Below are 11,626 nucleotides of genomic sequence, written 5' to 3' on the forward strand. Positions count from 1 at the left end.
AGATACCCTGTTGAAATATGTGAGATGTGTGGTTTATATAAACTGCAAAGGTAAAGTATAAATTAAAATGATTGTGACCGATGTGAAGGGGGAGGAGAATTTAGACGTGCATCACGTTTAAGTCGATAAAACTCTTCCGCATAGGATACACCTGTGTATCCTCGCTCATGACTCCTCAGGAAGCCTCCTAACTCCTCGATCCTCGACTCCTCGCGGTGCAATTAGAGAATTGAGATGTCCTTCAAGATGGCTGTGCTCGATCGGTTTCCGGGTCATAGGATGGAGGACGGAGGAGAGAGGAGACGAGGAGGGATATTGAAAAGCACCCCTGGGGCACGTTCAAGTTCAAAACGGTGCGCAACATTTTGCTACGGTTTCCGGGTTGAACGTCATGTTTCCTGGAAACGGCGTGCACCGGTGTGCAACGGGGTTTGAAATACGTTTTCTCTTGTTTGGTGAGTGTGTCAGAACTGCAGTCCAATCAGCAGCAACATGTACATAAAGCACGCGGTATTAAAGTAATTTACAAATGTGTTCGATGCAGCTCGGTATACGCAACAACTGAGGATATTAGAAGACATGTTTGTCGTAAGTTTTATTGTAAAAATATAGGATATCAACATAATGATGAAGTTGTTTACATTTTTAGCTTCATTGCAAGTGTATGACATTGGGTATAGAAATAAACAATGGTAATTACAGGTTTTTTTTCGATTGCTAAACGACAGTGGGCACAACTGGAGTCACATGTGCAAAACTCTAACTACAGTCTGCACAGCAGCAGTTCATGTGGACCAAACTCTAGTTCGTTTTCCAATGCTTGAACACAGTTTTCAAAACTCTACACACTTATCCCATGACTTTAACCACAACCTGCACAACACTGTGGATTTACAGCACTTTGTTCAAAAGCTAACACACTGCTGTCAAAACTGTGAACCACACATTCAAAACAGAATAGATTTCAGCCTTGTGCCTTTCAAACACTGCTGATTGCAATTTCAGCTGAATTCACCCCTCAATTATTTGTTCGAATTACAGTATGTACTTTTAGTGTCTACCTTTTTTTTCTCATTACTATAATTCCGTAAATTACTACAGGCACAAACTGCTAATTTTCATTTACCTTACAGTAAAGAATTGTTATGTTCTAAAAATTTTACAGTTTTTTTCTATTGCTAAATGACAGTGAGCACAACTGAAGCTACATGTGCAAAACTCTAACTACAGTCTGCACTACCAACAGTCACCTGAGCTAAACAGTTCACATCACCTGCAAAACTCATTCCAAGCAACACAACTCTTAACACATGGCTCAAAACAGGCTCAGTGCAGCCAAACACTATACACAACCCTCACTGAGATAACACACACTGTCACTCAGAACACACTGAGTGGAAAAACACTAGCATCAAACACCAATACAGAAAATACTAACTTTTCATCTTTACAGTTTGAACAATTTCAGTGACTTCATACAAAGTAATATTTTCTTCAAAGAAAAGAGTGACATTCTTTCACATGATTTATTTACATTTTTAGAACATAACAATTCTTTAAGGTAAATGAAAATTAGCAGTTTGCTTCAATAGTCTGTAGTAATTTACGGAATTGCAGTAATGAGAAAAAAAAGAAACTAAAAGTACATACTGTAATTCGAACAAATAATTGAGGGGCTAATCCTGCCTCTCTCTAGCATCAGGCCACAGGTTTTCATCAACATCACATCTAATGTTCTCTCTTGCCATGCACCTGGGGAAGAACCTTCTGGAGTGCCTTATCCATCCCTGGCAGTCCTCTGGACTCGTGTCCTCACATCCGGCACGCATCCGCCCTCTCCCTGCCACCCTTCTCCCTCCACAAACCCGTCTTCCTTGTTCCATTTCCAAAATTAGTCTTTCTGAGCTCTACCTATATATATATATAATTCACTAACAAGTCTAAAACAAGACACCTTCTTAGCCTTTCAGCTGAAATTGTAGTCAGCAGTGTTTGAAAGGCACAAGGCTGAAATCTATTCTGTTTTGAATGTGTGGTTCACAGTTTTGACAGCAGTGTGTTAGCATTTGAACAAAGTGCTGTAAATCCACAGTGTTGTGCAGGTTGTGGTTAAAGTCATGGGATAAGTGTGTAGAGTTTTGAAAACTGTGTTCAAGCAATGAAAAACGAACTAGAGTTTGGTCCACATGAACTGCTGCTGTGCAGACTGTAGTTAGAGTTATGCACATGTGACTCCAGTTGTGCCCACTGTCGTTTAGCAATCGAAAAAAACTGTAATAAATCATGTGAAAGAATGTCACTCTTTTCTTTGAAGAAAATATTACTTTGTATGAAGTCACTGAAATTGTTCAAACTGTTTGTATTTTCAAAAACTCTTATGATGCCAACAAAATTGAGGACCGTGACGTCGCCCGGTACGGCGCAGCCAGGGCCCCACCCTGGAGCCAGGCCCGGGGTTGGGGCTCGTATGTGAGCGCCTGGTGGTCAGGCCTCCCCCCATGGGGTCCGGCCGGGCTCAGCCCGAAGGAGCGACGTGGGGCCACCCTCCCGTGGACCCACCACCTGCAGGAGGGACCGTAAGGGGCCGGTGCAAAGTGGATCGGGCGGCAGTCGAAGGCGGGGGCCTAGACAACCCGATCCCTGGACGCGGAATCTAGCTCTAGGGACATGGAACGTCACCTCTCTGGCGGGGAAGGAGCCTGAGATTGTGCGTGAGGTTCAGAGATTCCGACTAGAGATAGTTGGGATCACCTCTACGCACAGCTTGGGCTCTGGAACCACACTCCTCGAGAGAGGATGGACTCTTCACCACTCTGGAGTTGCCCATGGTGAGAGGTGGCGGGCTGGTGTGGGTTTGCTTATAGCCCCCCAGCTCAGCCGCCATGTGTTGGAGTTCACCCCGGTGAACGAGAGGGTCGCTTCCCTGCGCCTTCGGGTCGGGGATAGGTCTCTCACTGTTGTTTGTGCCTATGGGCCAAATGGCAGTGCAGAGTACCCGGCCTTCTTGGAGTCTCTGGGAGGGGTGCTGGAAAGTGCTCCGACTGGGGACTCCGTCGTTCTACTGGGGGACTTCAACGCCCACGTGGGCAGCGACAGTGACACCTGGAGGGGCGTGATTGGGAGGATAACGGCCCCCCTGATCTGAACCCGAGTGGTGTTCTGTTATTGGACTTCTGTGCTAGTTACAGCTTGTCCATAACAAACACCATGTTCAAGCATAAGGGTGTCCATCAGTGCACATGGCACCAGGACACCCTAGGCCGGAAGTCAATGATCGACTTTGTGGTTGTTTCATCTGACCTCCGGCCGTATGTCTTGGACACTCGGGTGAAGAGAGGGGCGGAGCTGTCAACTGATCACCACCTGGTGGTGAGTTGGATCCGATGGCGGGGGAGGAAGCTGGACAGACTCGGCAGACCCAAACGTACTGTGAGGGTCTGTTGGGAACGTTTGGCCGAATCCCCTGTCAGAGAGATCTTCAACTCCCACCTCCGACAGAGCTTCGACCAGATCCCGAGGGAGTCTGGAGATATTGAGTCCGAGTGGACCATGTTCTCCACCTCCATTGCCAACGCGGCCACTCGGAGCTGTGGCCGTAAGGTCTCCGGTGCCTGTCGAGGCGGCAATCCCCGAACCCGGTGGTGGACACCGGAAGTAAGGGATGCCGTCAAGCTGAAGAAGGAGTCCTATCGGTCCTGGCTGGCTTGTGGGACTCCTGAGGCAGCTGACGGGTACCGACGGGCCAAGCGGACTGCAACCCGGGTGGTTGGGGAGGCAAAAACTCGGGCCTGGGAGGAGTTCGGTGAGGCCATGGAGAAGGACTATCGGATGGCCTCGAAGAGATTCTGGCAAACCGTCCGGCGCCTCAGGAGGGGGAAGCAGTGCCCTACCAATGCTGTTTACAGTGGAGGTGGGCAGCTGTTGACCTCGACTGGGGATATCACCGGACGGTGGAAGGAATACTTCGAGGATCTCCTCAATCCCGCCGTCACCTCTTCCATTGAGGAAGCAGAGGCTGAGGACTTGGAGGAGGACTCGTCCATCACCCAAGCTGAAGTCACCGAGGTAGTCAAGAAACTCCTCGGTGGCAAGGCACCGGGGGTGGATGAGATCCGCCCTGAGTACCTCAAGTCTCTGGATGTTGTGGGGCTGTCTTGGCTGACACGCCTCTGCAGCATCGCGTGGCGGTCGGGGACAGTGCCCTTGGACTGGCAGACCGGGGTGGTGGTCCCTCTTTTTAAGAAGGGGGACCGGAGGGTGTGCTCCAACTATAGGGGGATCACACTTCTCAGCATCCCTGCTTAGACTGCTGCCCCCGCGACCCGGCCCCGGATAAGCGGAAGAAGATGGATGGATGGATGTTTGTATTTTCTGTATTGGTGTTTGATGCTAGTGTTTTTCCACTCAGTGTGTTCTGAGTGACAGTGTGTGTTATCTCAGTGAGGGTTGTGTATAGTGTTTGGCTGCACTGAGCCTGTTTTGAGCCATGTGTTAAGAGTTGTGTTGCTTGGAATGAGTTTTGCAGGTGATGTGAACTGTTTAGCTCAGGTGACTGTTGGTAGTGCAGACTGTAGTTAGAGTTTTGCACATGTAGCTTCAGTTGTGCTCACTGTCGTTTAGCAATCGAAAAAAACTGTAAGTGCTTTTCCTAAAAATGAGAAAGAAAATACAGGGTATTAAAACAGTATGAACTACAAATAAAGTCAGTATGTGAGGCTAAATAGATGTGTTTTATTCTGAATTAGGTAAGATGTGTGCTTCCATTTCAGTTTCAGCAATCCCTTCACTCGATTGGGATGTTCTCTTTTGTTCTGGGCGGCAAGTGCAGTAACTGTAACATCGGGCATATTTTGTAGTATTAAACACATATTTATACCGACTTCATCAGACTCCGAAAATTCTTCACAAAGAATGGCCTTCTCAGCTGCCATAGTTGCAACTCTTGCGTCATCAGAACAGAGTGTTCAACGCATCACCGTTTCTGTTTAAAAAACGTTGTGCAACGTTTTGTCGGGGCTGAACGCAGCCCTGCTTAACATTTGCTGTAGCAGTTGCAGTTAGCTTTCAGAAACCCTCCTCTTTCCCCAGCTCCACCTAAAGATCTGCTATGGGCAATTCATGTATGCTATATTGTACAGCAGCAGCATGTCTTACTTGCTCGCAGCAGCATGTCGTGTATGAACTACTGGCAGTAGATAATCCGGTATTTGCTCTTCAGCAGCAGCATATCAGATGTATTCCATCAAGACCAAACATATCAACACTGTCATTTCATGAAAGAAATGTTATTACTGATTGCTGTCTACATTGTAATGGACTATATTTAGCAGAAAATCTTAAAATGTTCAGGAGATTTTTTATTTATTTGGAATAAGTAATCTTTAATGATGACTTAGCACTTAACGATTTGACTATGTGAAATGTTGATAGCCTCAATTAATTGCAGGCCATTATAACGTTATGTACCAACTGTCATCGGTTCTGCTTTGGTATATTAACTGTCCCTCTAATTTGAGGCTGAAAATGACAGCGAGACTATTCATAATTTATAAGGCCAATTACTGTACCAAAGACAGTATAAAAATTGTCCTTTTTTGAGATTATCTGTTATAAGAGTCTTATTTTGTGTGTAAGAGTTCTCATTAAGGGCAAGATGTGAAACGGTTTGGAATCACAAGGTGTGTGTCAGATAAATGGTCACCATAAAATACTCTCAAATCAGCTTTTACCTTTTTCACATGAAATCTAAGCACAGTATTGCTCCATATGAAGAGAGATTAGATTAGACTGAGTGAGAGCTCTTTGCTCCGATTAGCAGTGGTTTGTCAGAGAGGTGGGTATTTGTTTCCTAAATGATTGAGCTGGAGAAAATGGCTGCTCTTATCAACAGCAAAGAAGTTTTAACCATTTACCAAAGGTCAGAAGTGTATGCAGATATTTACTCGTAATGAGAGCCTCCATTGGTTCATAATGATAATCAAAGTCATTTTGTTCAGGGAAAACATTCATTTTTCAAAGCTAAAGCTAACAGGTACAGTATATATATATATATATATATATTTTTTTTTTTTTAGCAATCAGAACCTTGTGTGTCAGGAGAATGTGCATATCCAAGGCTTAAACGCAAAAGTTCTGTATGTTATTTATTGTTATGTGAATTGAAAAGACCGAGCAGCTGATTGGCAGGCAACTGTAAACAGGTCCATCAATATTTCAGGAAAAGACATTTAGAAAGTCTATCAGTTTAATAATGACATATCTCTTTTTCGTGCATTATATATATATATATACAACACTTCACTCTGTTCGATTTGCGTTAGGTTTTTCAAGGGCAGAACAAAGAGTGAGGGCAGCCACTGCCAGGGCGTCTACAGTGTGCCAAAGACATTGATCACTGACCTGTCTTGTTACGGTGACATAAACCTGCTGCCACGGCCAGGGCTTAGCCTCTAGCCCAGATCAAAAAGCTCTCAGGCTGAACGCGCAGGTGATTAATGCCTTCTGTTACAGCGTTCTCTCTGGTCACTGTGTCACTCACATGGACAGATGCTTTGTCATAACACTGGAAACCCATTGCAGTTGCAGAATATATGGATCTATAGTGAATCATACAACTCTATAGTTGGTATAATTATAGAGTGAGAAGAAGTGTTATAGGTGTAGCTGAGTCTGGTTTCTTGCTAAATTTTCTCCCTCTTACAGTAACAGCTTTTTCCTTGCTATAGGCACTCTTGGTTTGTTTACTATAAGGCACTCTTTTCAATAAAGCTGCTTTGAAATGATATGTATTGTGGAAAGTGCTAAACAAATAAAACCAATTATGACAGTTTGAAGAATATCATGAATTCCTTGTGAAAAATCCATATTACATTACACTATTGAGATGTGCATGCTTACGTGTCATGTCCATTCAAACTGGGATGGCATCTTCCCATTCAGATTCTTGCACAAATATATTGTAGGTAAAGAGAAAATATTAACAGCCTCAGAAGGTAATTTGCTTCAGAAAGAAAATTAATGTATGAAAACAAATAAGAATTCCTAGGAGTCAAATTCAGCTGTATTAAAAAAAAAAAATATATATATATATATATAATAGCATGAATAATTTATATTATTAAAACTGTTTAATTAAATATTATATCATGTATTATATTTTTATAATATTTAATAGTGATCATTTTATTTAATATATCTAAGTCTAGTAAAAAAATCTTTAAGTAGGATAATGTACAGTTACTGTTAGTATATAAAGTATTTCTGTAGAAGTTTTATGGTCGAGAATAGTATTATGTACTATATAATCCAATAATACTACAATGAGTGACCTGTTGTTCTGTTCTTGGTTTTCTCTTCAGCCCCTGACAGTATTGCTTTATTATCCTCTAAGCATCATCCCACAGACATCTCACATTCCTCTGACATTTGGCCTGAGACAGGAGCAGAGATGAGGGCAGGGGAAATATTAACATTCTCAACCACCTCTCCATCTCCTACATATCTGACAACAGCGCCATGGGTTAAGACAAAGTGGAGTGACAGCGGGTCGAATTCTCAGACAAGGAAAAAAGCCAAGGCACAAAACAGGGAATAAAGAAAAGGAAACGTTTGATGCACTGACTGCATTCTAGGTCTCCCTGGAGATTGGCATTCACAACAGTTTACTACTGCTTTGAACCTCTTGTAGGGGCAGACAGTGTGAGGACATTAAGAGTGAAGAAAGGCAGAGGGAGAGATTGTGATGGAAACTCCCAGTGAAATAATCAGCACGTTTGACGCTCCCAGCCATGGAGCAAGAAAGCAAAGAGAACAAAGCTTCCGTTCACATGGGGCAGGAGAGCATGGAGGAAATGGAGTGGAAGAGAGGTCACTATGTCGGCGTTTTCTTTTTCAGGACTGAGCATGCTGTGAATCGTCTCATGTATCACTGCTGTTTAAACACAATAACATGCTCAAGTTTGAAGTGTAATGCAAGATCAGTGGAACAGCCCATCTGCCACTGATAACAAAATAAAATCATTTTATTGCTTCAGATTACATTATTTATAATGAACTTGCAGGACACAATAATACACATTTTACATTTACATTTATTCATTTAGCTGACGCTTTTATACAAAGCGACTTACAATTGCTATATATGTCAGAGGTCGCACGCCTCTGGAGCAACTAGGGGTTAAGTGTCTTGCTCAGGGACACATTGGTGTCTCACAGTGGATTCGAACCCGGGTCTCTCACACCAAAGGCATGTGTCTTATCCATTGCGCCACACCACCCCTATAATACACTGTATATGATTAGGTTGCACCAAGGATGCATTTATTTTATTAAAAATACAGTAAAACAGTTTATTGTCAAACATTATTGTAATTTATCTTTTATATTTACGTTTAATATTATATATAATATTTTAATACTCCAGTATCACATGATCCTTCAGAATCATTTAATATGCAGATTTGGTGATCAAGAAACATTTCTTATTATTATTATTATACTACATATATTATATTACAGTTGTACTGCTTAAACCATAATATATATATATTTCTTTAGCCTTTTTACGCTTTTTTTATGTTTAAATAATTTTTTCTTATAAATATATTTACTGTCACTTTTGGACTATATAGCCTACAGCTGTCTAAGTTTTCGGACAAAAGACAAACGCTTCAGGAGTTTCGAAGTCATTGCTGTATCAATCAACTTTGCAGGCTTTGTGGGATATCAAAGGCAGAGAAGGATACATCTATGCTGCCATCAAAAATCGATCAGATGCAGATGTCTCAGGAGACAGGAAGTGAAACTAACATTGGATTCAGACATGCCTTGATGCCTTCCTACCTTGGAATGTATCCTCCAAAGACAGCATTTTTAAGCTTTCGTACGCAGCTTTTTTGTGCCATTATGCATCAGACATTCAGTCAACTGTCTGTGGGTGTGAAGTCTGAGGCTGAGACTATGGTAAGCCTATTATAAGTGTTTATATTTTATCGTAGTTTTTGTCCAACTCCATTGACTTGTATCATCCAATACAATATGGGGGGGGGTGCTACCACAGAAACCGAAAATTCTCAGGCCAGCAGCATTTGTCCAAATTTCAATCTTAACCATTGTATTTCATCAGAAACGATCTGAAAACAGGGCTTTAAGTGTAAAATACCGAACTTGTCCTTTAAGACATCTGCTTTAAACATTACAATTCTCATGATAACTTTAATTAACTCTACAATAAGTAAATCCATTTCACCAGCTAATTACTCTTCGACAACAATGCCATAGAAATATACAGAATATTCAGAAACAGAAACAATATTCTAAAGATGGCTGCGCGCTTGTTTCTCTGGCGCATAAGGTCTAATAGGCTTTGGTGACTCTCCCGTGCATGTTTCGTTATATCCGTAAATAGAGAAATGTTGCTCCAGCTATAGGCTACCTGTATGGTGTGGGAGTGGCTTAGGTTAGTTGTCACAACGAGCGAGAAAAGCTCGCTCATTATGGTTCATTATGGTTGTTGTAGCCAGTGTTGGGGCACTCGAGTAACTCGTGTTACGTAATTAGATTACTTTTTTAAGTAATTAGTAAAGTAATGCATTACAATTTACAGAAAAATATCTGAGTTACTTTTTCAAATAAGTAACACAAGTTACTTTATTTTCAAATGTATTGACTGATTAGCTCTCCTGTCTTTATGTAGAAAAATATTGGGACTAAGTGTGGAGGCGTTGTGTGTGAACATAATAGTTATTGTAGTTCTAGACTAAATGTAAGCATTTACTCATCTCACTCTCAAAAAAAAAAAAAAAAAATAAATAAATCAGTGAAATGCAAAATCAGAATATTACGCAAACCTCCAATAATTAAATGTTAAATAAAACAAATATTTGCATGCATTTAATTTATCTTTATTGACCAATGTACTTGCTGCTGACCTCTGATGATTCAGTTTTTGTTTCTATTGATGTAGTAAGTGTTAAACTTTCTTCTCCTGCATCCTATCCTTCTGCTATCCAGAATGGCAGCACAGCTGAAAGATTTGTTTTAGCTGTAGTACATGAATTAGCTCTCTCTCTTTCTCTCTCCCCTATTTTAGTCATAGTTATGTATAAAAGACCCCAAATTCATCCACACAGTCACGCAGAGCCGAAGCACAACAAATACAATGTTTTTCTTCAAAATGCATGCGTTTTTTAACTACTAGGGGGCTTTAAATTAAAATATGACCAATTATCTTCCACACTGTAATCGCTTATTTTTTCATAATATGTTTGAGATCGCGAATATGAGCCACATGCTGAATGTACTGGGAAATGAGCTCTGACGAGGATAGTGATGATGGTATAAAACATCTGCTCAAACTGAACCCTTCCAAACTCCAAAAGTTAACAAAATATGTTTTATTTTATTCTTCTGCAATTGTTACTCTAATTTCAGGAGAGTTTATACTGTCGAGAAAGGTAGAGATCCATCCATGTTAGATATAGATCCAGGTTGTTAAAGACACCAATATGTAATAATGATTGGCAAAACATTCATGGGTTCAAGAGTTAAAATCTTATATATTTTCAATATATATTTGCAAGATTTTTTTTTTATCTGCCTCAAAGGAGAAAAAAAGCAACTGAATCTTAAATCTGAAAGTTACTGCATCTGTCCTAAACGCATAAACTATCATCTTCCTATGAGATCCCACTTTTAAAAATAAATAATTCATCCATAGCTTCCTGATGGGAAGTCCACTAGATCTGACTGAGCAAGATAAAGTTTAGAGCACAACAGCAGACCACCCCTTCACTTTGATCAGGAGTATTACCCTTGGAAAACAAGCAAGCTGCTGTACAGAAATAAAGTTCTCCTTCGATCCCTGTCAGTGCGGCTGACATTAGAATCCATCACTGTCACAATAATGGGTGTCTGCATCAACACTATCCAAGGTTTAAGCTCAAAAGAAACAGGATATTTCAGTATTTTTGAGATAATACTCAGTCAGAATTGATGCTGCCTCTTAAACACAGACACTTTGATAATTCTACATATACAGTAGTCTAAAAGGTATATTTTAGCCACAAATGAACAATCTGTCATCATTACTTACCACATGTTGTTCCAAACCTGTGTGATTTTCTTTGTTGTGAATACAAATAGATGCTCAGGATGTTGGCATTGCTCTTTTCTATAATGAAAGCAAATGGTGACCAGAGACTGACAAGTTTCAAAACTGAAACAAAAGACCCATAAAAGTAGGCCATATAACTTGTGTGAAATATTCCCGAACCAGAGTATATGCCATTATTTACTATCACTAGACCAAGCTCAATCTTTTAAGAATGAACATTGGTCTGGGGAGTCTGCTCTGTATTTTCTACTGCACAAGAGGCGTGATCAACGGGCATAGTTCAAATGACTCTGTACGCAACTGGATAGTCCTTAAACCAATCAGACCAACGATCCGAGTGACGTATATAGCACGCCAGGTGGATAAGCCAGTTTGTGATTGGTCCTGCAAATTTGTAAAGGAAGCAGGATAGAAAAATGTACAGGTTTCCATCCTGAGCTGCAGGGCGAAATCAAATCGCCGGCAGATCGGGCTGGGTTTAACCAGTCAAAATCCTTTCTCTCTGCCAAATAT

The 11,626-nt window shown here is 41.2% G+C and overlaps 1 protein-coding gene and 1 long non-coding RNA gene across 2 annotated transcripts in view; one reads left to right on the forward strand and one right to left on the reverse strand.

The window, feature by feature from the left end:
* The window catches only part of LOC309500614, a 552,694-nt gene that overhangs the window by 280,778 nt on the left and 260,290 nt on the right, over window positions 1-11,626 (reverse strand). The window lies entirely within an intron of this gene.
* LOC309500494 (uncharacterized protein) lies at window positions 2,392-7,451 on the forward strand (the record flags this gene model as incomplete). Its single annotated transcript, XM_082172103.1, has 3 exons — window positions 2,392-2,828; window positions 2,873-4,257; window positions 7,359-7,451. The coding sequence occupies exons 2-3, from the start codon at window positions 3,208-3,210 to the stop codon at window positions 7,449-7,451; spliced, it is 1,143 nt and encodes a 380-aa protein (XP_082028229.1). The 5' UTR covers window positions 2,392-2,828; window positions 2,873-3,207.

The sequence above is a fragment of the Leuciscus leuciscus genome, assembly GCF_965113295.1.
Source record: "Leuciscus leuciscus genome assembly, chromosome: 6".
NCBI classification, from domain to species: domain Eukaryota; kingdom Metazoa; phylum Chordata; class Actinopteri; order Cypriniformes; family Leuciscidae; genus Leuciscus; species Leuciscus leuciscus.